The sequence below is a fragment of the Myotis yumanensis genome, unplaced genomic scaffold, assembly GCF_028538775.1.
Source record: "Myotis yumanensis isolate MYYU_CA2020_CCGP unplaced genomic scaffold, mMyoYum1.0.hap1 SCAF_3, whole genome shotgun sequence".
In the NCBI taxonomy this organism is placed as follows: domain Eukaryota; kingdom Metazoa; phylum Chordata; class Mammalia; order Chiroptera; family Vespertilionidae; genus Myotis; species Myotis yumanensis.
The window spans coordinates 81,221,269-81,244,601 of record NW_027223754.1 but is presented as its reverse complement, the minus strand read 5'-3'; the positions used below and the strand labels follow the sequence as shown (position 1 = coordinate 81,244,601).

Sequence of the window (23,333 nt, the reverse complement as noted above, 5' to 3'; positions counted from 1 at the left end):
CACAAATATTCGATGTGGGCTGCATGTGGCCCGCAGGCTGAGAGTTTGACATGCTTGGTGTAGAATTTGTTTAATAAAAGAATATAGGGTGAAGTAATTAAGCACAAAACTAGCTAGATTTGGGAGGGATACTGGTCAGATAATTAGGAGTTTGGCGTTTTTGTACATACTTTTATCAAGAGATTGTCAATGCATGTTCTTTTGAAGTTATTTAAATAATTGTAAATAGATTTGTATGAGTAGATGTTAATTAAATGACTTAAAATTTTGTATTGCCGAGCTACTTCACATACTACATATATTCTGTAGGTAGATACAAAGAACAGATTGGTTGGAGGTCGCTAGATGGGAGAGGACTTGAGGGGATGAATGGAAATGGTGAAAGGGATTAAATACAAACTGCCAGTTATAAAAATAGTTACTGGGGTGTAAAGCACAGCATAGGGAATATAGCCAGTGGCATTATAATAACTGTGTATGGTGTCAGATGGGTACTAGACTTATCAGGGTAATCACTTTGTAAGTTATAGAAATTTCTGGTCACTATGTTGTCTAATATAGTATTTATGTCAACTATAATTGAAAATAAATTAAAAAGACAAGAATAGTGTGTTGGGCAAGTCTGTGTGCCTAGAGTTGAGGATGTAATTAAGCACTGTCATCTCTCAATTTTTTTGTTTTGAACCTTGTCAGTGCTTGTTGATTTCTAACCTTTCCCCAACCCCTCTTACTCTGTTCCTAGTTTGCCTTTTTTTGCTCCTTTCCCCTTTTAAAAAATGCTATATAACTGCTTTTCTTTCTTGCATGCTAATTTATATGTACATTTTATTCCCTTTGCACTTTAAGTCTTTTTAGGATAAATAGCATGCCATATTAGTGTCTTTGTATATGCTCCAGGTGGGGTTGCCAGATAAAGTACAGGATGCCCAGTTAACTTTATAAACATTGAATAAATTTTTTTTAGTACAAGTATGTTCCATTTGCTAAATTTGGCAACCCAAGCCCTGTGCATTGTACAGAGTGGGTGCTCAATAATTGTTCAGTAAATGAATTTAAATTGGATTCTGATGTTATCCTATGAAGTTGGCAGAGTATTTTCATTCTTAGTTTTACAGATGAAAAAAACCCTGAAGTTCATGGGCTTTAAATGCTTTTCCCAAGTTCACATACTTACTAAATTGTTCAGTCTTGGCTAGGAGGAATGTTTTTACTTCTATAAAGCTCGTGCTTCTTTGCTTAGGTTGGATGTATTCTGAAGGATAACATATATTACTCTGTTAGACTACCAAGTTTTTAAATTGTGTTTTATGGGAACCAGATTGAAAGAATTGAACAGTAAGTGTTCAGTTAAGGTCATTACAAGGTTCTGTGACTTTAAGGAAAACAACACCTAATGAAGCTGTTTTAGTGATTGATATACTGTTATAAACAAATTAAGTTCCTATGGTATCTTACCTTTATAAGAAAATTATGTTGACCTTGGCCAGTTTGGCTCAGGGTCCCCGTTTCAGTTCCAGTCAAGGGCTCGTATCTTGGTTGCAGTCTCCATCCCTGGCCATGGTCAGGAGTGTGAGGGAGGCAACCAATCAATGTGTCTCTCTCATATCAGTATTTCTCTCTGTGTGTCTCACCCCCTCCCTTCCACTCTCTCTAAAAATCAATGAAAAAATATTCTCGGATGAAAATTAATATAAATAAATAAATAAAAAGATTTCAATATGTATTAACAAATTGCCTTTAAATAAAAAAGAAAATGATGTCAGAGGAGATGACATTATTCAAGGGCCTGTCATAGTTAATTATATCTGAAGGGAAATGAAAGTTTGAATCCTTTTTCATACAGCAGAGGGAGACAGTGTTAACATATTGAAAATAAAATCTTTCTCTGGGTTACTGGGAATTACTTACTGACACTAAGAGGGAAAAGTAGTAAGCTAATTGCTTTTCATATGTGTTCAAATGTCTTGAATCTTTAATGTGAATTGTGAAAAGGATGCATTTACTCAGAAGAATTTGCTTAAAAATAGAAATTCTTTAAACTCTGGGTTTAAAAGGGTTATTTTTTTGCTTTTGAAAATTTTGTCTTTTCTTTTGCATCTTCCAGATTGAATGAATGTTGCATATTCATGTACAACCATTGGTTAAGTGTTATTAATTCAAGTGAAAAATTAATATAATTTGCAATAAAAATAAGAACTACAACACTTTATTTTAAAAATATTTTTATTGATTTCAGAGAGGAAGGGAAAGGGAGAGAGAGAGAGAAACATCAATGATGAGAGAAAATCATTGATCTGCTGCCTCCTTCATGCCCCCTACTGGGGATGGAGCCCGCAACCTGGGCATGTGCCCTTGACTGGAATCTAACACAGGACCCTTCAGTCTACAGGCCGACAATCTAGCCACTGAGCCAAACCGGCTAGGGCAAGAGCTAGAACTCTTAAATTAATGAAATAGCTTATTAATTAAATATTTTACAGTGTAATATTTAATGTTTTTCCAAGTCAGAATTCAATTTTTTCCAGTATCTCTGATAATTATATCTACCTTTTACTGAATACCAGCTTTCATGTATCTGCCTATTAATTGAATTTTCTTTATTAAGAAATTGCAATGTTCTTTTGTTCCGTCTTGTTAATTTCATGACAATATTCTCTGGTCACAATCACAGGATTATAACTTCAATGACAGCTATGCTGTGAAATAATTTTAAAGTTTAATACTCATTCCCTGTAAGTAAAAAATTAAAATTCTCAGTATCTTTTGGAATGAATTTTCCCTTGTGGAAATGTTCCTGTATTCCTATTTTAGTCAAAGTAATTTCTCTGTATTTTGTCAACATAAAATATAATGGCTTTTAACTGGAAACATGGGAAATGAAAATGTGTGTCTTTAATTAGAGACAAATAGCTCTCTTCTCCCTTCTTAACCCACTAAAATTTGAGAAGTTTCAGAGAGAATTCCTTAATATTCATAGAATACTAATTACGATGGAATGGAGTGGCTGTGTCTAGGACTGCTACTGCTTTTTGTTGTTGTTTTTTGTTAATCCTCACCCAAGATATTTTTCCATTGATTTTTAAGGTAAGTGGGGAAAGGCAAGACTGAGAGAAACATCAGTGTGAAACACATTGGTTGGTTGCCTCCTGCAAGAGCCCCAGGGCCTGGGCTAGGGAGGAACCTGCAACTGAGGTACATGCCCTTGACCGGAATCCAACCCTGGAGCCTTTGGTCAGCAGGCCTCCTATGCTCTATCTACTGAGCCAAACCAGCTAGGGCAGCTACTGCTTTTTTAAATACACAGAGGTGGGGGTTTGGGAATTGTTTTGTCTTTTTGATACAGTGGTGGTGATAATAGTGAGGGTGTTTTTTGTTGTTGTTTTTTTAATAACATTAGTTGCTGGTGTTTACAAATTAAAGATCTTGGAGTGTATTTTTGCCACTTTTTCTATTAATGTATATATATTTTTAATGTAAAGGATTTTACTATGCCTGTAGCTGTCTTTTTAAATTTAGCCATGCATTAATATTTTTACTAAAATAGAAATACAGGTACAGTGGAACCTCGGTTCTAGGACCTAATTCCTTCCAGAAGACTGAGAAGCGATTTGTTTGAAAGCCAAATCATTTTTTCCCATTAGAAAGAATGTAAAATGAATTAATCCCTTCCAGACCCCCAAATGATTCCGTTTTAACCTTTCTTCTATATATACAGTACATGTCTAATGTACTGTTTAATCTATAAATAAAAACTTATTTTCTTAAATTTATTGAACCACCCCCTACTAGCCTTAAGCAAATTTTTCATTTCTATCACTGCCTCTGAAGTGCTATCACTGGCTAACTGCTTTTCGTTTATCCAACCAACAGCAGTTTTTCTGCTTATTCAATTGCCTGTGACTGGTGTTTTGTGAGCACTTTTACACCATTAGCAACATTAGCACTCTTGATGGCCTCTCTGTGTTTATAAAATTGTGCTAATCCTCGATTTTCCCAGCAACAGAAGCATTCTCTCCTTTGTTTGATGCCCGAGAGACACTTTTTGTCTTGCTGAGGTATCCGCACAAAAGGGTTGTCAGGTCCAAAATGAAAGTTTTGGTCACCAACCGAGACATTTTCTCTGTGAACAACTTGGTGGAGAACTGAATTGTTCGAGATGGAGGACATTCAAGAAATGAGTTTTGTTTTTGTTTTTTAAACATATTTTATTGATTTTTTTTTTTTTTTTTTTTACAGAGAGGAAGGGAGAGAGAGAGAGAGAGTTAGAAACATCAATGAGAAAGAAACATCGATCAGCCGCCTCCTGCACATCTCCTACTGGGGATGTGCCCGCAACCCAGGTACATGCCCTTGACCGGAATCGAACCTGGGACCCTTCAGTCCGTAGGCCGATGCTCTATCCACTGAGCCAAACCGGTTTCGGCAAGAAATGAGTTTTTACTGTATTTTTTCATGCCCTTAAATATTCTGTAGCAAAGTATTCATTGTATACATTTACTGTAGCTTATTTAGCCAGTCTCCTATTGTGTGACCTGTGGAGAATTATAGTAGATAACTATTTTGACAGCTGTGTATTAACCAATGCAATCCTCACAATTTATTGCATAGTATAGTTATATTTATCACCAATTTACAGGTATGGAAACTAAACCCAGAGATAGTAAATATTCCCAGATGTTTCAGTAATGATGATAAAGAGATTGATAGAGCATTCAAGTTTCTTGCCAGACACAGTGCTGTCTTCTTTTCATTTGTGGTCTCATTTAATCCTAATAAGAATCCTAAATGAAGTAGGGCTTCTTAATCCTGTTGTGAGGCTCAGTGAAATTAGTTACTTGCTCAGGGTCATATATCTAACAAGTTGCACTGTTGGTGACTTTTTAATAAATATGTAGTGGCCCAGTGCACGAAATTCGTGCACAGGTAGGGCCCTTCCTTCTGTGCTGTCTCCTGCTGGTCAGCGCACGCCATAGCAAGTGATCGAACATAATGATTATTGTCTTGTTTTCAACCTCTGCTTATTTCTGAGGAAATAGTAGTTATATCTTTTGGCTCCCTCATCTCTAAAATTTGGATGGTAATCTTTTATAGGATTGTTCCATTGAGTGAGATGATATATGTGAAGCATTTTGTACACAGGGTATAAAATAAGTGCTCAATAAATATTACTACTATTATTATCCTAATTAGATTTTTATTCAGGTTTTGGAAGCAGTAGATGTATATCATAGAAAATTCAGAAAAATACAAAGGAGATGAGAAAGTAATCACTTGGTCTTACTACTGATGAAATTTTGACATACTTCCTTCCAGACAATTAGGTGTTTTCCAATACTTAGGTCTGTTACTACAGATGATAACTGCAGTACTGGATTTTTTTGTTTATGGGAAATGTCTCTTCTGATTGATTTTTTTCAAAGAAGAACAGAGGCTGTGACCTTTTGTACTAGCATAGTGCCTAGCTTAGAGTAGGCACTCAGTATTTGAATTGAGCTATTAGAACTTTGGAGATTTTCACTTCCTCTTTATTCATTACCATCTGTTGCATTTCAAAAAATGATTATAAAATTATTTGAGTGTGAAAGTAAAGAAGCCAGATGTGCACACTGTCTCAGGGAGGCTGAGCTACTCTGTAATCGGTCAAAGGAGTTTGATACAGCAATTAAATGTGCAAAGAGCTGAGTAAGAAAATATTGGGAAAATTGCATTTTTGAATATTAGGGGAACAATTACTTAGTGACTACTATTAGAAACAGGTGGTTCTCAAAAGTTTGTCAGAAAAAAGTAATATATTAGTAAACTGCACAGCTCTCTATGTCTGGGAAAGATCCCTTAACTGTCAATCTGTAGCATTAAGTGAAACCTTACTTAGCACTTCTTAAGAAGGTGGTGAATGGTTACCCCATATGGGGTAATGGCTTCGCTTTAAATCTTAAGCTCCTTTCATTGGAAAAAATTAAACACTCTGCTGTGCAAAGAAGACCTTAGATGTGGGTGATAGTACATATAGAAAACTGAAAATCCATAACAGCAGGAATTCTTATTAGTAACCTGTGAATATTGCTTTGGGATATTATGCGTTGAAAGCCTTCCCTGTGCATATGAGAGCAACATTCAAGCACAATACCAAAGTTTTAAGTTAACTTTGAAATTATTTTTTTCAAATTTTATTTATATATTTTAAAAAGGAAGGAATACACTTTGTGAATATTTTGGTAAAATATTAAAAATGTAAGCTCTGGACATTGAGAAAAACTAGATGTAAAGAATGTCACATTTTCAAGTGATTGGAATAAAATGTTAATTATTATTTAACAAAGTTTGAGAGTTTTTCTCCATTGTTGTAGAAGAGAAAAATAATAGATCATAAGTTTAACTTTTGGTGCAGTAGAGTCAGATCCTAAGACACTGATGCCTATAAAATTAGAAATTTAAATGATAAAAAAGTATTGGAGATCTGCATCAACTTCATCTTGTGCACAAACATGAAACTGGTTCAACAAGTAGCTAAAACTTCCTTTTGGCCCATGAACATAAGTTAGCAAGTTTTACATTCCTTACTAGTTTGTAGTAAAAATTGGGTATGTTTTCATAAGGTCCTTTAAGGGATACTCAGTTCTTCTATTCTCCAATGTGCAATATTGTGTTTCCCATGTTGTACAATTTTGACAAGTGCTTATAACTGATTAATTGACATCATGTAGTTTGCAAGTGGGGCTGTATCAAACATAATAGATTTCTTTCAAATGTGCTACATACATGGACATTGCTATTATTTCTCAGGGACCATAGAATAATCTCCCCCAAAATGCCCGTCAAAGTTATTTTTAGTAGTTTTTTTTCTGATTATAGAGCTAATTTATTCTAATTGAAAAAATATCAGGAAATATTTTAAAAATAATGTCACTTGTAATTCCATTGCTCAGAGGTTTGCTAACATTTTTTTACTAATATTTTGTATTTTCCAGATTTTTTTCTTTGAATACATTCATGAATGTATACATACTTACTTATTTATTGAGGTATAATTGGCATATATTAGTTTCAGGTGTATAATGTTTTGATATTTGTTTATATTACAAAATGATCACAACAGTAAGTCTAGTTAACATACATTACCTCATATTGTTACAGACGTTTTTCCTTTTCGAAAAATTGTTTTTTGAATTTTTTTTTTCTTTAATTGTTTATTGTTTAAAGCAGCTGTCACCAACCAGTGGTCGGAGAGGTCCAAAAGGTTGGCAACCGCTGGTTTAAAGTATTACATATGTCTCCTTTTTCCGCCATTGATCTCTCCCTGGCACTCCCACCCCACCCCCCCAGCACATGCCCTCACCCTCCTAGTGTCTGTGTCCATTGATTATGCTTATGTGCATGCATACAAGTCCTTTGGTTGATCTCTTACCCCCCCATACACACCCCCCCTTTCCTCCCCCCCTCCCCTCCCCTTCCCTCTGAGGTTTGATGGTTTCTTCAATGCTTCTCTGTCTCTGGATCTATTTTTGTTAATCAGTTTATGTTGTTCATTATATTCCACAAATGAGTGAGATCATGTGATATTTACCTTTTTCTGACTGGCTTATTTTACTTAGCATAATGCTCTCCAGGTCCATCCATGCTGTTGCAAATGGTAGGAGTTCTTTCTTTTTTAAAGCAGTATAGTATGCCATTGTGTAGATGTACCACAGTTTTTTAATCCACTCATCTACTGATGGGCACTTAGGCTGTTTCCAAATCTTAGCTATTGTAAATTGTGCTGCTATGAACATAGGGGTGCATATATCCTTTCTGATTGGTGCTTCTGGTTTATTGGGATATATTCCTAGAAGTGGGATCACTGGATCAAATGGGAGTTCCATTTTTAGTTTTTTGAGGAAACTCCATACTGTTTTCCACAGTGGCTGTACCAGTCTGCATTCCCACCAGTAGTGTACAAGGGTTCCTTTTTCTCCATATCCTTGCCAGCACTTGCCGTTTTTTTATTTGTTGATGATAACCATTCTGACAGGTGTGAGGTGGTACTTATTGTTTTTTTTTTAAATATATTTTACTGATTTTTTACAGAGAGGAAGGGAGCGGGATAGAGAGTCAGAAACATCGATGAGAGAGAAACATCGATCAGCTGCCTCCTGCATACCTCCCATGGGGATGTGCCCGCAACCAAGGTACATGCCCTTGACCGGAATCGAACCCGGGACCCTTCAGTCTGCAGGCCAACGCTCTACCCACTGGTAGAGCCAAACTGGTCAGGGCTGTATTTTGATTTGCATCTCTTGGATGATTAGTGACTTTGAGCATTTTTTCATATGTCTCTTGGCCTTCTGTAAGTCCACTTTCGAAAAGTGTCTATTTAGATCCTTTGCCCATTTTGTGATTAGATTGTTTATCTTCCTTTTGTTAAAATGTATGAGTTCCCTATAAATTTTGGAGATTAGACCCTTATCGGATGTTGTACCATCCTTGCATCCCTGGAATAAATCCCACTTGATCATGGTGTATGATCTTTCTAATGTAATGCTGGATCTATTTGCTAGAATTTTGTTGAGGATTTTAGCATCTATGTTCATGAGGGATATTGGCTTGTAACTCTCTTCCTTTGTAGTGTCTTTATGTGGTTTAGGGATTAGGGTAATGTTGGCTTCGTAGAAAGAGCTTGGAAGTGTTCCTTTTGAATTTTTTGGAATAGTCTGAGGATGATAGGTTTTAGTTCTTCTTTGTGTGGTAAAACTGCTCTATGAAGCCGTCTGGCCCAGGGCTTTGTTTGCTGGAAGTTTTTTTTATTACTGCTTCAATTTCCTCCATAGTTATAGGCTTATTCAGATTTTTTATTCTTCCTGATTGAGTTTTGGAGGTTTATATTTTTCTAGGAATATGTCCATTTTCTCTAGGTTGTTAAGTTTGTTGTCATTACTGTGTGTCTTGGTGTGGGTCTTTTTGGGTTCTTCTTGTTTGGGACTCTCTGTGCTTGTGTGACTCTTTTCTTTCCCAAATCAGGGTAGTTTTCTGTCATCATTTCTTCAAATAGGTTTTCTAATCCTTGCTCCTGCCTCCTGCACACCCCCTACTGGGGATCAAGCTCACAACCCTGGCATGTGCCCTTGACCATAATCAAACCCAAAACCCCTCAGTCCGCAGGCCAACGCTCTAGCCAAGGAGCCAAACCAGGTAGGGTGTTGCTCCTCTTCTCTTCTCGTCCTTCTGGTACCCCTATTATACGTATGTTGCTTTGTTTCATGTTGTCTCAAAGCTCCTTTAGGCTCTCCTCCTGCTTTCTAATTTTTTTCTCCAATTGCTATTCTGCTTGTGTGTTTATTTCTGCCCTGTCTTCTTACTCGCTAATTCGATCCTCTGCTTCTTCTAGTCTACTATTGAAATCTTCCAATGTGTTTTTTATTGTAGCTATATCATTCTTCATTTCCTCTTGATTCTTACATAAGTTGTTGATTTTCTCATCCAGCCAGTTTAGGAACTGTATGACCCTTACTCTGAATTCTTTTTTTCGTTTCATTTAATTCCTTTTCTGGCGACTCCTTATTTTTCCTTTGGGGATTCTTTGTCTCCCCATTTTTACTCTCACTGAAGTGTCCAGGCATCGAGTTTCTTGGGGCCTGTGGCTGAAGCAACGGGCTTGGCGGAAGGGTCGTGCACTCCAAGCCTTACCAGAGTGCCCAAGCGCTGGAGTTGCACATGTGGCCTGAGGCTGAAGTGGCAGGTTGGTGGGAGGGGAGCGCGCACTGGGGCTCACAGAAGCTTGCGGCCCGAGAGGCCTGAGTTCCGGTGTCTGTGGGTCTATAGCTGCAGTAGCATGTCTTTGGCCAGAATGGCTACAGGGTCTGGGATGATGTCTGAGGCCAGTCTGGGTGGTGGTGAGGCTGGGCTTCTAGTCACAGCAGCTCTCCCCTTCAAGATGGCATGGTTTCTGAGCAAGAACAGCCACCCTGGGAATCCCTGCAGTGGTAGCAGGGGCTCCTTGTCTAGTAGCGTCCAGCCTGCCAACCCCCAAGTTTCCTGCAGGATGTAACTGTCCCTCATTCAGACACACACACACACACACACACACACACACACACACCCTGTACACGTGCTCCCTCATTGCTATCCTGCTGGCCCCCATCTTGACTCCTCCTTAACTTATTTTTGACTAAGATTAAAATAGAATGATTTGTTAATGGTTGCAGTAAAAATATCTGAAATTGAACTGGTGGCAATTCTAGAATTATTTGCCAAAATCAAGACTTAAACTTCATTTTTAAAGCATCAGAAGTGAAGTAGGTATAAAAAAGAATTCATAGAAAATTAGTTTCCCCAACCCCCTTTTACCTTTTAAAAAGGCTACTTTAAATGGTTTATTATGTGCAGCTATTTCAGTGAATGGATTAAGTATAATTTCAAGTTCAGGTTAACGTTTCTCAGTTGAATCAGGTTGTTACTACAAGCTTTGGCTTTATAAAGGCCTCTCTGTTTGGACTGCACAATTACTCAGGGTATAGTGGCTTTCAGTAGATGCTAGTGCTAGTATGTGTTGCTCTTTGGGTAAAACAAGGAACCTTTTATAGATAGTGCTTAGCATGGAAACATGAGGTTCGAATATAGGGTGCCCTGTGGTGGAGGCTAGTTAAGGATAGTGTTTATGTATACCCTGATTGCCAGGTCTTCATTTCCAGATGAGTCAAAAATTAAAGGAGTAAGATGGCAATTTTAAATTTTAGGATAATATTAATACCATTTTTTAGTACTACGGCTGTGTCATTGCCAGCTATTCGATTTCTGTCCCTTTTAGGTAAATATCAGCAATGACAACTTAAAATAACCAGAGTGCAATACTGTGCATGAGAAAATGTTGGTGGTATTTTACTTTATAAAAGTTAATCATAGTTTATTTTAGGGAATTCTAGAGATTCTAATGAGATAATTGTTTTTATTTATGTATAATTTAAACATATATGTTAAATTAAGAATACTATAATTTTTGTCCCTTTCCCAGTGACATTTGTCTTATGTTTTCTCATTATGAAACAATTTTTTGTTACCTTTCTATGTTGCTAAAAAAAAAAATTTTGATTACGTAGAAGCCACATCCCTTCCATACCATCACTTCATGATTAAAATATTGAGGTGTGTTTCTGTAATAAGTGTTTTGTTAAGGTATTTTAAAATGCAAACTTTAAGGATTCACACACTAGAAGCAGGTTGTAGAGCGATCACCAGTAATTGCTAATTTAAATGATTCATCTCATCTAAAGGAGTCAGATAACTAAGGTATGAATAGGCTTTTCTTTTTGTTAAATTTGCCTCTTTAAAAACATGTTTTTATTGATTTTTAGAGAGAGAGGAAGGGAGAAGGATAGAGAAAAACATTGATGAAAGAGAAACATCATCTATTGGTTGCCCCCTACTGGGGATTGAACCTGCAAACCAGGCATGTGCCCTGACTTGGAATCGAGTTGGTGACCTCTTGGCTCATGGTCGACACTCAAGCATTGAGCCATACCAGCTGGGCAAGTTTTTTCTATTAATAAAAGTAATCTTTTTCTTAAGAAAAAAATGTTAGGATATAAAATTCTAATTTGATTCTTTTTTGTTGTTGTTACTCCCCATCTGAGGATTTTTTCCCCCCACTGGTTTTTAAAGAGCGTAAGAGAGAGAGAGAGAGAGAGAGAGAGGCAGACAGACATAGACATCAATGCGAGAGAGACACACGGATTGATTGCCTCCCACACGTGCCCCCAACTGGGCTGGGGATCGAACCTGCAACCTTAGCCAACACTTTAACCACTGATCCAAACCTCCCATGGCTCTAATTTGATTCTTTTATTAGATTCTTTTATTATTATTATTGTTATTTTAATTTAACTTGATTCTTAAACTGTTTGCATAATAATTATTACTGTTCATCATCAGGATAAATCCTGATTTTTGCTAGGCTAAAAATGAGGGTGAGGGCATTATTTGAATAAGGAAAAAGGGTAGATACAAGTGGTATGTGAGTGTATGTTAGGGTAAGTGTAGATTTTAGGGACAAGCCTTGATTAAAGAGTAAAAGATGCTTTTAGAATAATGTTGACATTTTATTTTAATAAGTGACTTTAGTTTAGCTTTCAGGAGCTGTTTATAGTCTGCCTTACACCTTTTTTCCCCATCTATATTTTTCACTGCTCTAACATAAATCCTGGTCTTGAGGCAAATTGGTTTTCTCCCTACTCCCTGATGCACTGTGCCCCTTCACACCTCATGGCTCCAGTTTTAGGCTATTTCCTTTGCTTCTGGAGACCTACCCTGTCCACCATAGGAGGTACACCTTCCTCTCACAGCTCTTCACAGGTACCCTGAAACTTTACCTGTTCACATATAGGTGTGATGTCTTCTGAGCTTTTAGAACATTTATTTGCCTCTTTAGTAACTTTCATGGAAGGTCAAGAACATGTCTTAAATATTTAAAAAAATCTCTCATATCCCTGAAGACTATACCTTACTCATAGTGGGTGTTTAATAAATATTGCGTGAAGGATTGTGAAAATGTTGGTATTGTATTATTTTTTATACAGTGGAATGAATTTTCTCTACTCTAAAACAGGTTAATGTATATGCAAATGTAATAATTCTTTTAGGACAGGGTTTCTTGGTGGTTGGCACTGTTCTATCTTGTGCTGGATAATTGTTTTAGGGATATTGTCTTGTATGGTTTAGCCTGCCCTACTCTATCCTCACTAGATGTCAGTAGTACTCCTTGTCTTCACCCCAGTTGTGAAGACCAACAGTGTCTCTTACATTGCCTAATGTCCCTTGTTTGTCAGTATGACTCCTGGTTGAGAACATTGCTTTAGAAGAAAAAAGCATAAGGATTTCAAGATTCTTCTTAATTGTAGTTTATAACGTGTGTATGTTTTTGAAGGGCTTTTAAGTAAAAACAAATGTTTCAAAATTCTTCAAATTTAACCTTGTATAATTTAAGGAAACTATCTCAAGGACACTATTAATTCTTATAAAACTTTGATGACTTAAGAGAATTGCATTTTTTGTGTCTATTTTACATTGAATGATGGATTTTATGTGGTGTTTTCTGCAGATTGAAATTAAAATGAAAAAGTCAGAGGCTGTAAGATGGGAAAAACTCGAGGGAGAAGAAGAGCCTAAGCCAAAACAGTTTGTAGCAGGTTTGTTTTCTGGCCTTGATGAGCTTTAAATTCAAATTGTGTTATATAGTTGAAATTAAATAGTAATGAGCTTTCTTTTTGTTTTCATTATTTATGTTCCCAATATAAGACACATTGAGTATCATAAGGTTGCTCTATAATGAATACAAATTGGCTCGTCTTATGAAGGTTCTGACTTCTTAAACTCTTAAGAGTACAAATGAATAGCAGCAAAAGCCTAGAGAAATTTTGAATTTATTGTTTACCTTACAGTTTATGACATCAATTGGAGGTTGTTGTTTGTGTGTGTGTGTGTGTTGGCCTTTCCTATTTGTGCTTTTTTAGTTTTAAGTGGATTAGTAATTTACCGATATATTTTCTCCTCTTTCCTCTCCCTTCTTATTTATTCCTTTCTATGCTGATATTGTCAACTCTAATTTCCTGGAATTTCAGAGATTCACTGAATAAAGTATTCATTGCACTATATCAGGGGTCCTCAAACTTTTTAAACAGGGGGCCAGTTCACTGTCCCTCAGACCGTTGGAGGGCCAGACTATAGTTTAAAAAAAACTATGAACAAATTCCTATGCACACTGCACATATCTTATTTTGAAGTAAAAAAACAAAACAGGAACAAATACAATATTTGTATTTGCATGTGGCCCGCGGGCCGTAGTTTGAGGACCCCTGCACTATATTGTCTAATATAATGAATTTACTTATTTATTTATTTATAATATATTTTTATTGATTTCAGAGAGGAAGGGAGGGTGAGAGATAGATAGAAACATCAGTGATGAGAGAGAATCACTGATTGGCTGCCTCCTGCACAGCCCACACTGGGGATTGCAACCCGGTCATGTGTACTGACAGAGAATCGAACTGTGTCCTCCTGGTTTGTAGGTTGATGCTCAACCACTGAGCATGCCAGCCGGGCTGTTTCAGTTACTTTTAGATATTTCACTACTTTCTTCTATAACAGAAAACATATTTCCCTGTGGAACTTTTTAGAAAACTCCGAGTTAGCCAACAGATCATGCATTTTTATTATTTTTTATTTTGAAATAATTCTCATACAAGTTGCAGAAATAGAGTTTCTATGTACCCTTCACCTAGCCTTCCTGGATGTTAATATTGTAACTAAGCTATAGAATAATTAGTAAAATTAGGAAACTGACACCAACAGGTAATTTTTAAGAATGAAATTTGGGGCTGGATAATTAAGAATGAAATTTCAAGTTGGTATTTAAGCTATTTAACTAAGCTTCTGCATCCCACTTTATTTGAAATACATAGTAAAATATTATGTGCTTCTCTTAGGGCTGACTCCCATGGATTTTGGGGCTGAAGTTTATACATAGCTCAAAGCATTTTTAAAAGAAACACTTTAAATGTAGTATCTCATTTAATTCTAACACTGGCCCTATATAGTAGGCAGCCTAGTATTGTTTCTCCTAGTTTACAGGCTTAGAAAGGTTAAGCAGCTTGTTTTAAGATCACCTAGCGTTTTTTATTGTCTAGGACTAACCCAGGTCTTCAGAGTCTGGGTCTGGTTCTTCTGTTAACCTATGTTTTACTGATTGTTTTTGCATTTTCTAACAATGAAAAGTCTCTGCTGACTTGAGTATCTTTGCAGTTATTTGATATTATAGTGAACTAGAGGCCTGGTGCATGAAATTGGTGCACTCGGGCCAGTGCCCCTCAGCCCAGCCTGCGCCCTCTCGTAATCTGGGAGCCCTTGGGGGATGCCGTCAGTCGGACATCCTTAGCGCTGCCGTGGAGGTGGGAGAGGCTCCTGCCACCGCTGCTGCCCTCACCAGCTGTGAGCCTGGCTTCTGGCTGAGCGGCCCTCCCCCTGTAGGAGCGCACTGACCACCAGGGGGCAGCTCCTGTGTTAAGCGTCTGCCCCCTGGTGGTCAGTGCACATCATAGTGATTGGTCATTTGCATATTAGCCTTTTATTATCTACACTAATAAAAGAGAAACATGCAAATTGGTGTCACCCCACTACCCTTCCCATTGGCTAATCAGGGCAATATGCAAATTAACTTCCAGCCAAGATGGCGGCCGGCAGCCAGGCAGCTTGAAGCGAACATGAGGCTTGCTTGCTTCAGTGACGGAGGACTCCAACGTTCCCCGCCTGCCGCTGCTGGCCTCTGAGCTTGCAGTTTGAAACATTGTTACAAATATAGAAGCTAAACAAAACCCCAGAAACCTGCTTTCAGCCAGCCGGGATCTCAGAGCTGGAGTTGAAACAGTGTTTCAATTATAGAACCCAAACAAACCAGATACCTGCTTTCAGCAGCCGAGGCCTCAGAGCTGGAGCCAAGCCTCAGAGCTAAAGGTGGCCAAGAATAAAAAAAAAAAAAAAAAAGGAGCGGTTGGGAGCTTCAGTCACCCGCCAGCCTGAAAACAGCCCTCAGCCCCTCACCCAGGCTGGCCAGGCACCCCAGTGGGGACCCCCACCCTGAAGGGGGTGTGACCAGCTGCAAACAGCCATCAGCCTCTCATCCAGGCTGGCCAGGCACCCCAGTGGGGACCCCCACCCTGATTCAGGACACCCTTCAGGGCAAACCAGCCGGCCCCCACCCATGCACCAGGCCTCTATCCTATATAGTAAAAGGGTAATATGCCTCCCAGCACCAGGATCAATGGAGCCGAGAGGCCTCCCGGCACCGGGATCAGCGTGACAGGGGGCAGCACCCAAACCCCCGATCGCCCTGCGGCTCTGTGTGTGACGGGGGCGGGGCCACAACCTCCCTATCCGCCCTGCTCTTTGTGTGACAGGCTGCGGCGCCCCAACCCCCACCCCCCCAATGGGCCCTGCTCTGTGTGTGATGGGGTAGAGCCATAACCTCCCCATCGGCCCTGCCCTGAGTGTGACAGTAGCAGCGCCCCAACCCCCTGATCGGCCCTGCTCTGTGCCTGATAGGGGGCAGCTCCCCAACCCCCTGATCGCCCTGCGGCTCTGTGTGTGACAGCGTGCGGTGCCCCAAACCCCTGATCGGCCCTGCTCTGTGTGTGACAGGGTGCAGCACCCCAACCCCCACCCCCCCCACGGGCCCTGCTTTGTGTGTGACGGGGTAGAGCCATAACCTCCCCATCAGCCCTGCTCTGAGTGTGACAGTGGCAGCGCCCCAACCCCCTGATCGGCCCTGCTCTATGAGTGATAGAGGGTGGCACCCCAACCTCCCCCCCCCCCCGCCACAGGCCCTGCTCTGTGTGTGACGGGGTAGAGCCATAACCTCCCCATTGGGTCTGCCCTGAGTGTGACAGGGTGCAGCGCCCCAACCCCCTGATCCGCCCTGCTCTGTGTGTGAAGGGGGTGGTGCCCCAACTCCCCTATCGGCCCTACTCTGTGCGTGACAGGGGGCAGCGCCCCAACCCCCTGATTGGCCCTGCTCTGTGCGTGACAGGGGGTGGTGCCCCAACCCCCCTGATTGGCCCTGCTCTGTGAGTGACAGGGGGCAGCGCCCCAACCCCCTGATTGGCCCTGCCTTGAGTGTGACAGAGGGCGGTGCCCCAACCCCCCAATTGGCCCTACCCTGAGCGTGACTGAGGGTGGCATCGCAACCTCCCGATCCGATCCGCCCTGCTCTGTGCATGACAGGGGGCGGCGCCCCAACTCCCCAATCAGCCCTGCTCTGAGCCCGACCAGGGGCTGCACCTAGGGATTGGGCCTGCCCTCTGCCACCTGGAAGCAGGCCTAAGCCAGCAGGTCGTTATCTCCCGAGGGGTCCCAGTCTGCGAGAGGGCACAGGCCGGGCTGAAGGACCCCCCCTCCCCTGCCGAGTGCACAAATTTTTGTGCACCAGGCCTCTAGTACAGGATAAGCAAGGAAGTTAAGTTACTCTCAGTAATTCATCTACTACCTACAGATGTTAAAATTTTTCTGAGTTCAACTATAAAGGTTTTTTTAATTTTACAAACTTTTCTAAACTAAATGCTTTGCATATTCATAAAGATGCTATTCCTCCTGTCCTGTTATATTTTTGTAAGGAATTAATATGCTTGTCAGATTTCTGTGTACTGCAAACTGCAGACTGCAAATAAGGGCACATTGCTTAACCTATCTGGGCAGTGGAAATTCGAACCTGTGTTCCCATCTTTCTGGGAAGTCTGCATCAGGATGAATTTAATCCATGTTCCCTAGGCTCTTAATTTTCATGGCAAGGTAAAATTTTTCTTTGGCTACTAGTGATAATGTACAGAGATGGAGGAGATTACTAGTAGAGGAAGGTCGGTAGTGTGTGAAAAATAGTATGCTTGCCCTGAATAAAACTGTGTGGTGTGTTGTAGTTTTGTTTTGTTTTGAGGCAAGGATAGGCAGGGAGAAAGTTGGTTTACCAGTGAAGAGAAAGGATGGAAAAACAGAATGAACAATTAGTAGTTTTCTCATTTATTTTGAGGAAGGGGATATAGAGAGGCAGTAGTGGAAGAAGGATATTTAGATTAGTATTAATGTGTTCTAATATATTGATAGGAAATCTTTGAATCAGTTTTTTTTAAATCTCTGTGTTGCATTGTCCAATATAGTAGCTGCTAGCCACATGTACCTATTGAGCACTTGAAATATGACTAGCCTGATTTGAGATGTGCTCTCAGTATAACATACATACTAAATTTTGAAGACTTAGTATGAAAAAAAAGAAATAAATACCGTAATGTTTTTATTTTATGTTGAAATGATACTATTTTGTATATATTAGGTTAAATAAATATATTATTTAAATGCATTTCACCTGATTCTTTCTACTAAGGTGGCTACTAGAAATTTTTAAATTATTTATGTGGCTCACATATGTGGCTTGCATTATATTTCCATTGGACAATGAACAGAACTGCTCTTATAGCTACTGGGTAGGTTAGTTACTTTTAAATTATTTGTGTGCCAAGATCTTGATTCCTTTGGTCTTTGGGGCAGCCTTGACAGTGCCCTGAGTCCCTGGGCTGGTATCTGTCTGCCTGCAAGCAGCCTCCATTTATCCCAGGGTGCCCTCCCCCTGGCTCACAACAGTAAAAAAAAAAATACTGTTATTTGCTATGTGTGCATAGTGTGGGCATTGAACTCTGGGTCATTCCATATAGTATTTTTTAATATTATGGACCTGATTCTTATTATCTCCTATTGAAGTATTCTGATATTTTTAATGTTGGGAGAGAATGGATGAATTAACTCACTGCTGAATAGGATGGATAATTATTTACATTTGCAGTTTATTTCTACTCTGGAAGATATATAAGTATGTTAGGAAAGGTCACATTTTTAACATTAAAATCGTGTCTATAAGAGAAATTTCTGAATGAAGCAACTTAAAAAACACATTAATTTTATAATTGTACTATCTTTGCAACTTTTCTGTAAATATAAAAAAGTTTCTATATACTTTTCACTTAGTTTCCCCTATTATTAACATGAAGAATCTGTTCTTCATCTAATTTTGCATAATGTATCAAAAGTTTACGTTTTATGGAACTATTTTGCTCAAAAGAGATTGCTGTATTTTATATTATGTTGATTCAGTTTTTAGAAGTGTAAATTTAATTATTGATGTCTATCAGAAAGATACTTATTTCAAACATGAAGTTCAGTGAAATTCAATCACCTATTATTTGCTAAGGTGTTCTTTACACCATGGTAACAAAGTTTACATATTCTTGGCATAATCAACACATGTTAATTAATCACTTCTTTTTACTCTGTAGATGTAAAGAACCTATATCCATCATCATCTCTTTATACAAGAAATTGGGATAAATTGGTTGGAGAAATCAAGGAAGAAGAAAAGAATGAGAAATTGGAGGGAGATGCAGCTTTAAACAAATTATTTCAGCAGATCTATTCAGATGGTTCTGATGAAGTGAAACGTGCCATGAACAAATCATTTGTAAGAATATAAACTTTAAAAATATATATTGTGGTAGTAAATTTCAGAAATTTAAAAAGAATAAGATCAAAATTTGAGTCCAAATTGCAGGTTGGGAGATCTTTTTGAGTAAGGTTTGTCTGGACATTTCTTCTTGCTCTAAACTTAGAATAATTACTGACGAAGTCAGAACTGGTGGAGGAGATAAGAAACAAGTGGTTTACACCAAATATTTTTTATCATTGAGTTAGAACTGGAAAGGCTTAAGAAATATCAAGGTTATAGTGGGTGATAGTTATTCTAGTTAGATTTATCAGAATAGCTGAATGAGCTTCCATTGTTTACCTTACAGCAGTTCTCAACCTGTGGGTCGCGAACAATGAAAATACATCCTGCATATCAGATATTTACATTACGATTCATAACAGTAACAAAATTACAGTTATGAAGTAGCAACGAAAATAATTTTATGGTTGGGGGTCACCACAACATGAGGAACTGTATTTAAAGGGTGGCAGCATTAGGAAGGTTGAGAACCACTGGATAGTCTCAATGTCAGAGATGAAAAATACAGAAGGGAAACTTCCAGAACAGTGTTTGGCAAGTGAAAGTGCATATTATTATTCATTGGTTTTTTAATAATTTCTCTATTGATTAAGAAAATTCAGATTTTGCCAGGGCAGCATAAATGTTGTCTGTATTAGGCCTCAAGTTCTGAGATCTCAATGACAAGTCATCACTGTAGAATTATGTAGATTTTTTGCTTGAAGATGTAATCATTTGATTTTTACCAGTAGCATTGAAAATGTAGCACACTTTTTTTTAATCCTCACTGAGGATATGTTTATTGATTTTTTTTTTTTTTTTTTTTTTTAGAGAGAGAGGGAAGGGGGTGTAGGGGAAGAGAGAGAAGAAAGAAACATTGGTGTGAGAGAGAAACATCGATCCATCGCCTCCCGTAGGTGCCCTGAAATGGAATCCATAGTCTTTTGGTGTAGGGGGTGATGCCTCCAACCAACTGATTTACTTGGCCAGGGCTGTAACTCTCTTTTTTAAAATTTTTTTTATTAGTTAAGGTATTACAAATGTGTCCTCATCCCCCCCCATTAACCCCCAACTTCCCCCCCCCGCCCCCCCCCCCGCACACTCATGCTCCCATCCCCCTGTTGTCCATGTCCATTGGTTTCGCTTATATACATGTATACAAGTCCTTCGGTTGATCTCTCTTCTTTTAAGGCATTTATATTTACAGTAAATGTTAAAATTAACATTTACTAATTAATATTTAGTTAATCAGTGTGTTTGAGGTTTAGATACTCCACATAAATTACTATGTGGTAACTAGTCATGATTGTGCTTTTCACTGTTGACTTAAAAAATTTTTGTTTTAATTAGACTTTATTTTGAAATGGTTATAAATTCACATGAGTTGTAAGAAATGAGGAATACTCCTTATATCCTTTAGTTTCCCTCAATTGAAACATTTTACAAAATTGTAGTACAACATTACAACCAGGATATTGACAGTTAAAGTACAGAACATTTTAATTGCCACAGGATCCCTCCTTATCATTTTATAGCCATACTCACTTTGCTCCCACTCCTACCCCTTCTTAATCCTTGACAACCACTAATCTGGCAAGTCTTTGTCAGATATGTAATTCGCAGATATTTCTCACAGTCTATAGCTTGTCTTTTCATTTAAAAAAAAATATTTTTTTTTATTGATTTCAGAGAGGACGAGAGAGGGAGAGAGAGATAGAAACATCAGTGATGAGAGGGTCATTGATTGGCCACCTCCTGCATGCCCCACATTGGAGATCTAGCAGGCAACCGGGTCATCTGCCTTGACTGGGAATTGAACCGTGGCCGCCTGGTTCATAGGTTGATGCTCAACCACTGAGTCAGGTTGTTTGGGCCACTTTTTTTTTTTTTTTTTAATATATTTTATTGATTTTTTTACAGAGAGGAAGGGAGAGGGTTAGAGAGTCAGAAACATCGATGAGAGAGAAACATGGATCAGCTGCCTCCTGCACACCCCCTACTGGGGATGTGCCCACAACCAAGGTACATGCCCTTGACTGGAATCGAACCTGGGACCCCTCAGTCCACAGGCCGACGCTCTATCCACTGAGCCAAACCAGTTAGGGCTGGGCCACTTTTTAAATGTTCTTTACAAAGCCAAAGTATTTCATTTGATGAAGTTTAATTTATCAATTTTTTCCTTTGTGGATCATACTTTTAGTGTCAAATCTAGTATTTCTTAGTCCTGGATCTCAAAGATATTTTTCCCACATTTTTAAAAAATAAAAGTTTTGTAGTTTTACGTATTACATTTAAGTCCATATCCATTTTGACTTAAAGTGTGAGACAATGGTTAAGGGTTTTTGTTTGTTTGTTTGTTTTAGCCTGTTTATATTCTATTACTCTACTTGTTGAAAATATTGTCTTTCCTCCATTAAATTTTCACCTTTCTCAAAAATCAGTTGAGCATTTTGTGTGAGTCTATTTCTGGGTTCTCTGTTCCATTGCTCTACATGTCTCTCCCTTTTTTAATACCACAGTCTTGATTACTATAACTATATAAGTCTTGAAATTGGGCAGATTTATTCCTCCTACTTTATTCTTCATTTTTAAATTGTTTTATCCTAGTTCCTTTGCCTTTCCATATATATTTTAGAATATTTTGTCTATATGTACAAAAAATCCTGTTAGGAATTGCATTGAACTGTATATCAATTTGGAGAGATTGACATCTTTACTGTGTTGAATTTTCTAACCCATTTATTTAGCTTTTCTCTGATTCCTTTCATCAGCATTGTGCAGTTTTCAGCATATAAATCCAGTACATGTTTTGGTAGATGTGCCTAAGTATTTAATTCTTTTTTTGAGTGATTATAAATAGTATTATATTTGATATTGGTTTGTTGTTCATATATATAAATACAGTTGTGTTTTTTTAAAAATGTTTGCTTTACATTCTGTGAATTTGTTGAACTTAGTAGTTTTAGGAGATTTTTTCGTAGATTTCTTTTGATCTAAGAAGAATAGATTCCTTCTGTTTTCTATATCATATTGTTTTCAAATATGGGCTGTTTTATTTTTTCCTTTTATCTTCTTTTCTTGATATATTGCACTGGCTGGAACTTCTAGCACTGTGTTGAATAAGAGTGGACATCCCCATCTTCAGTCTTTCACTATTAAGTATGTTGTACGTATTTTGTAGATGCTCAACCAAGGTGAAGTTCTGCTCTATTCCTATTTTTTACTGAGCTTTTATATCATGAACAAATTGACTTGTTGAATGCTTTTTCTGCATTGATCAATATAATAATGTGATTTTTTTTTTTTAGCTTTATATGATTAATATGATTGATTTCTATTGTTGAACCAGCCTTGCAGCCCTGGAATAAACCCCACTTTGTCATAGTGTAGAATTCTTGTTATATATTGCTCAAATCTATTTTCAAATACTTTGTTAAGAATTTTTGTGTCTGTAGTCATGAGGGAATTGGTCTGTAGTAGTCTTTTTTTTTTTTTTTTTTTTTTGTACTTTGTCTGGTTTTGGTGTCAGGGTAATACTAACTTTAAAAGAGGATTGGGAAGTGCTTCATCTCCTACTTTTTTTTGGAAGAGCTTGGGTAGAATTGTGGTTCATTATTCTTTAAAAATCTTTAAACCAGTGAAATCATCTGAGCCTGTTCATTTCTTTTGAGGGGATTTAAAATTGTTATTTTAGCCCAGCCAGTGTGATTCAGTGGTTGTGCATTGACCCATGAACCAGGAGGTCACGGCTCTTTTCTCTGCCAGGGCACATGCCCCAGTTGCTGGCTCAATCCCCAGTAGGGGGCATGCAGGAGGCAGCCAGTCAATGATTCTCTCTCATCATTGATGTTTCATCCCTCTCTCCCTCTCCCTTCCTTTCTCTGAAATCAATAAAAACATATTTTTAAAAAAATTATGATTTTAAATATCATAATAGCATATAGGACTATTCAAATTATCTGTTTCATATTGAGTGACTTGTGGTAGTTTGTGTTTTTGAGGAATTGGTCTATTTTGTGTAAGTTTTTAGTATTGGTAGTATTCCCTTGTTACCCTTTTGATGTCTGCAGGATCTCTGGTGATATTCTATTTCATTCCTATAATGGTAATTTGTGTCCTTTCTCTCTCTCTCTCTCTCTCTCTCTCTCTCTCTCTCTCTCTCTCCCTCTCTCCCTTTATCAGTCTTGCTAGAGGATTGTCAACGTTGTTGATTTTTTTTTCAAAGAATCAGCTCTTTGTTGATGTTTAAAAACTTGTTTGCTATTTTTTTCTAAATTTTATTAATTTC

At 38.2% G+C, this 23,333-nt stretch overlaps 1 protein-coding gene across 2 annotated transcripts in view; it reads left to right on the top strand.

The window, feature by feature from the left end:
* SUGT1 (SGT1 homolog, MIS12 kinetochore complex assembly cochaperone) overlaps positions 1 to 23,333 on the top strand; it is an 82,802-nt gene that overhangs the window by 39,276 nt on the left and 20,193 nt on the right. For both annotated transcript variants that reach the window (XM_070408982.1, XM_070408983.1), the window contains exons 11-12: positions 13,067 to 13,154; positions 18,840 to 19,021. In XM_070408982.1, the coding sequence (XP_070265083.1) occupies positions 13,067 to 13,154; positions 18,840 to 19,021 (270 nt within the window). The remainder of the gene's footprint in view (positions 1 to 13,066; positions 13,155 to 18,839; positions 19,022 to 23,333) is intronic.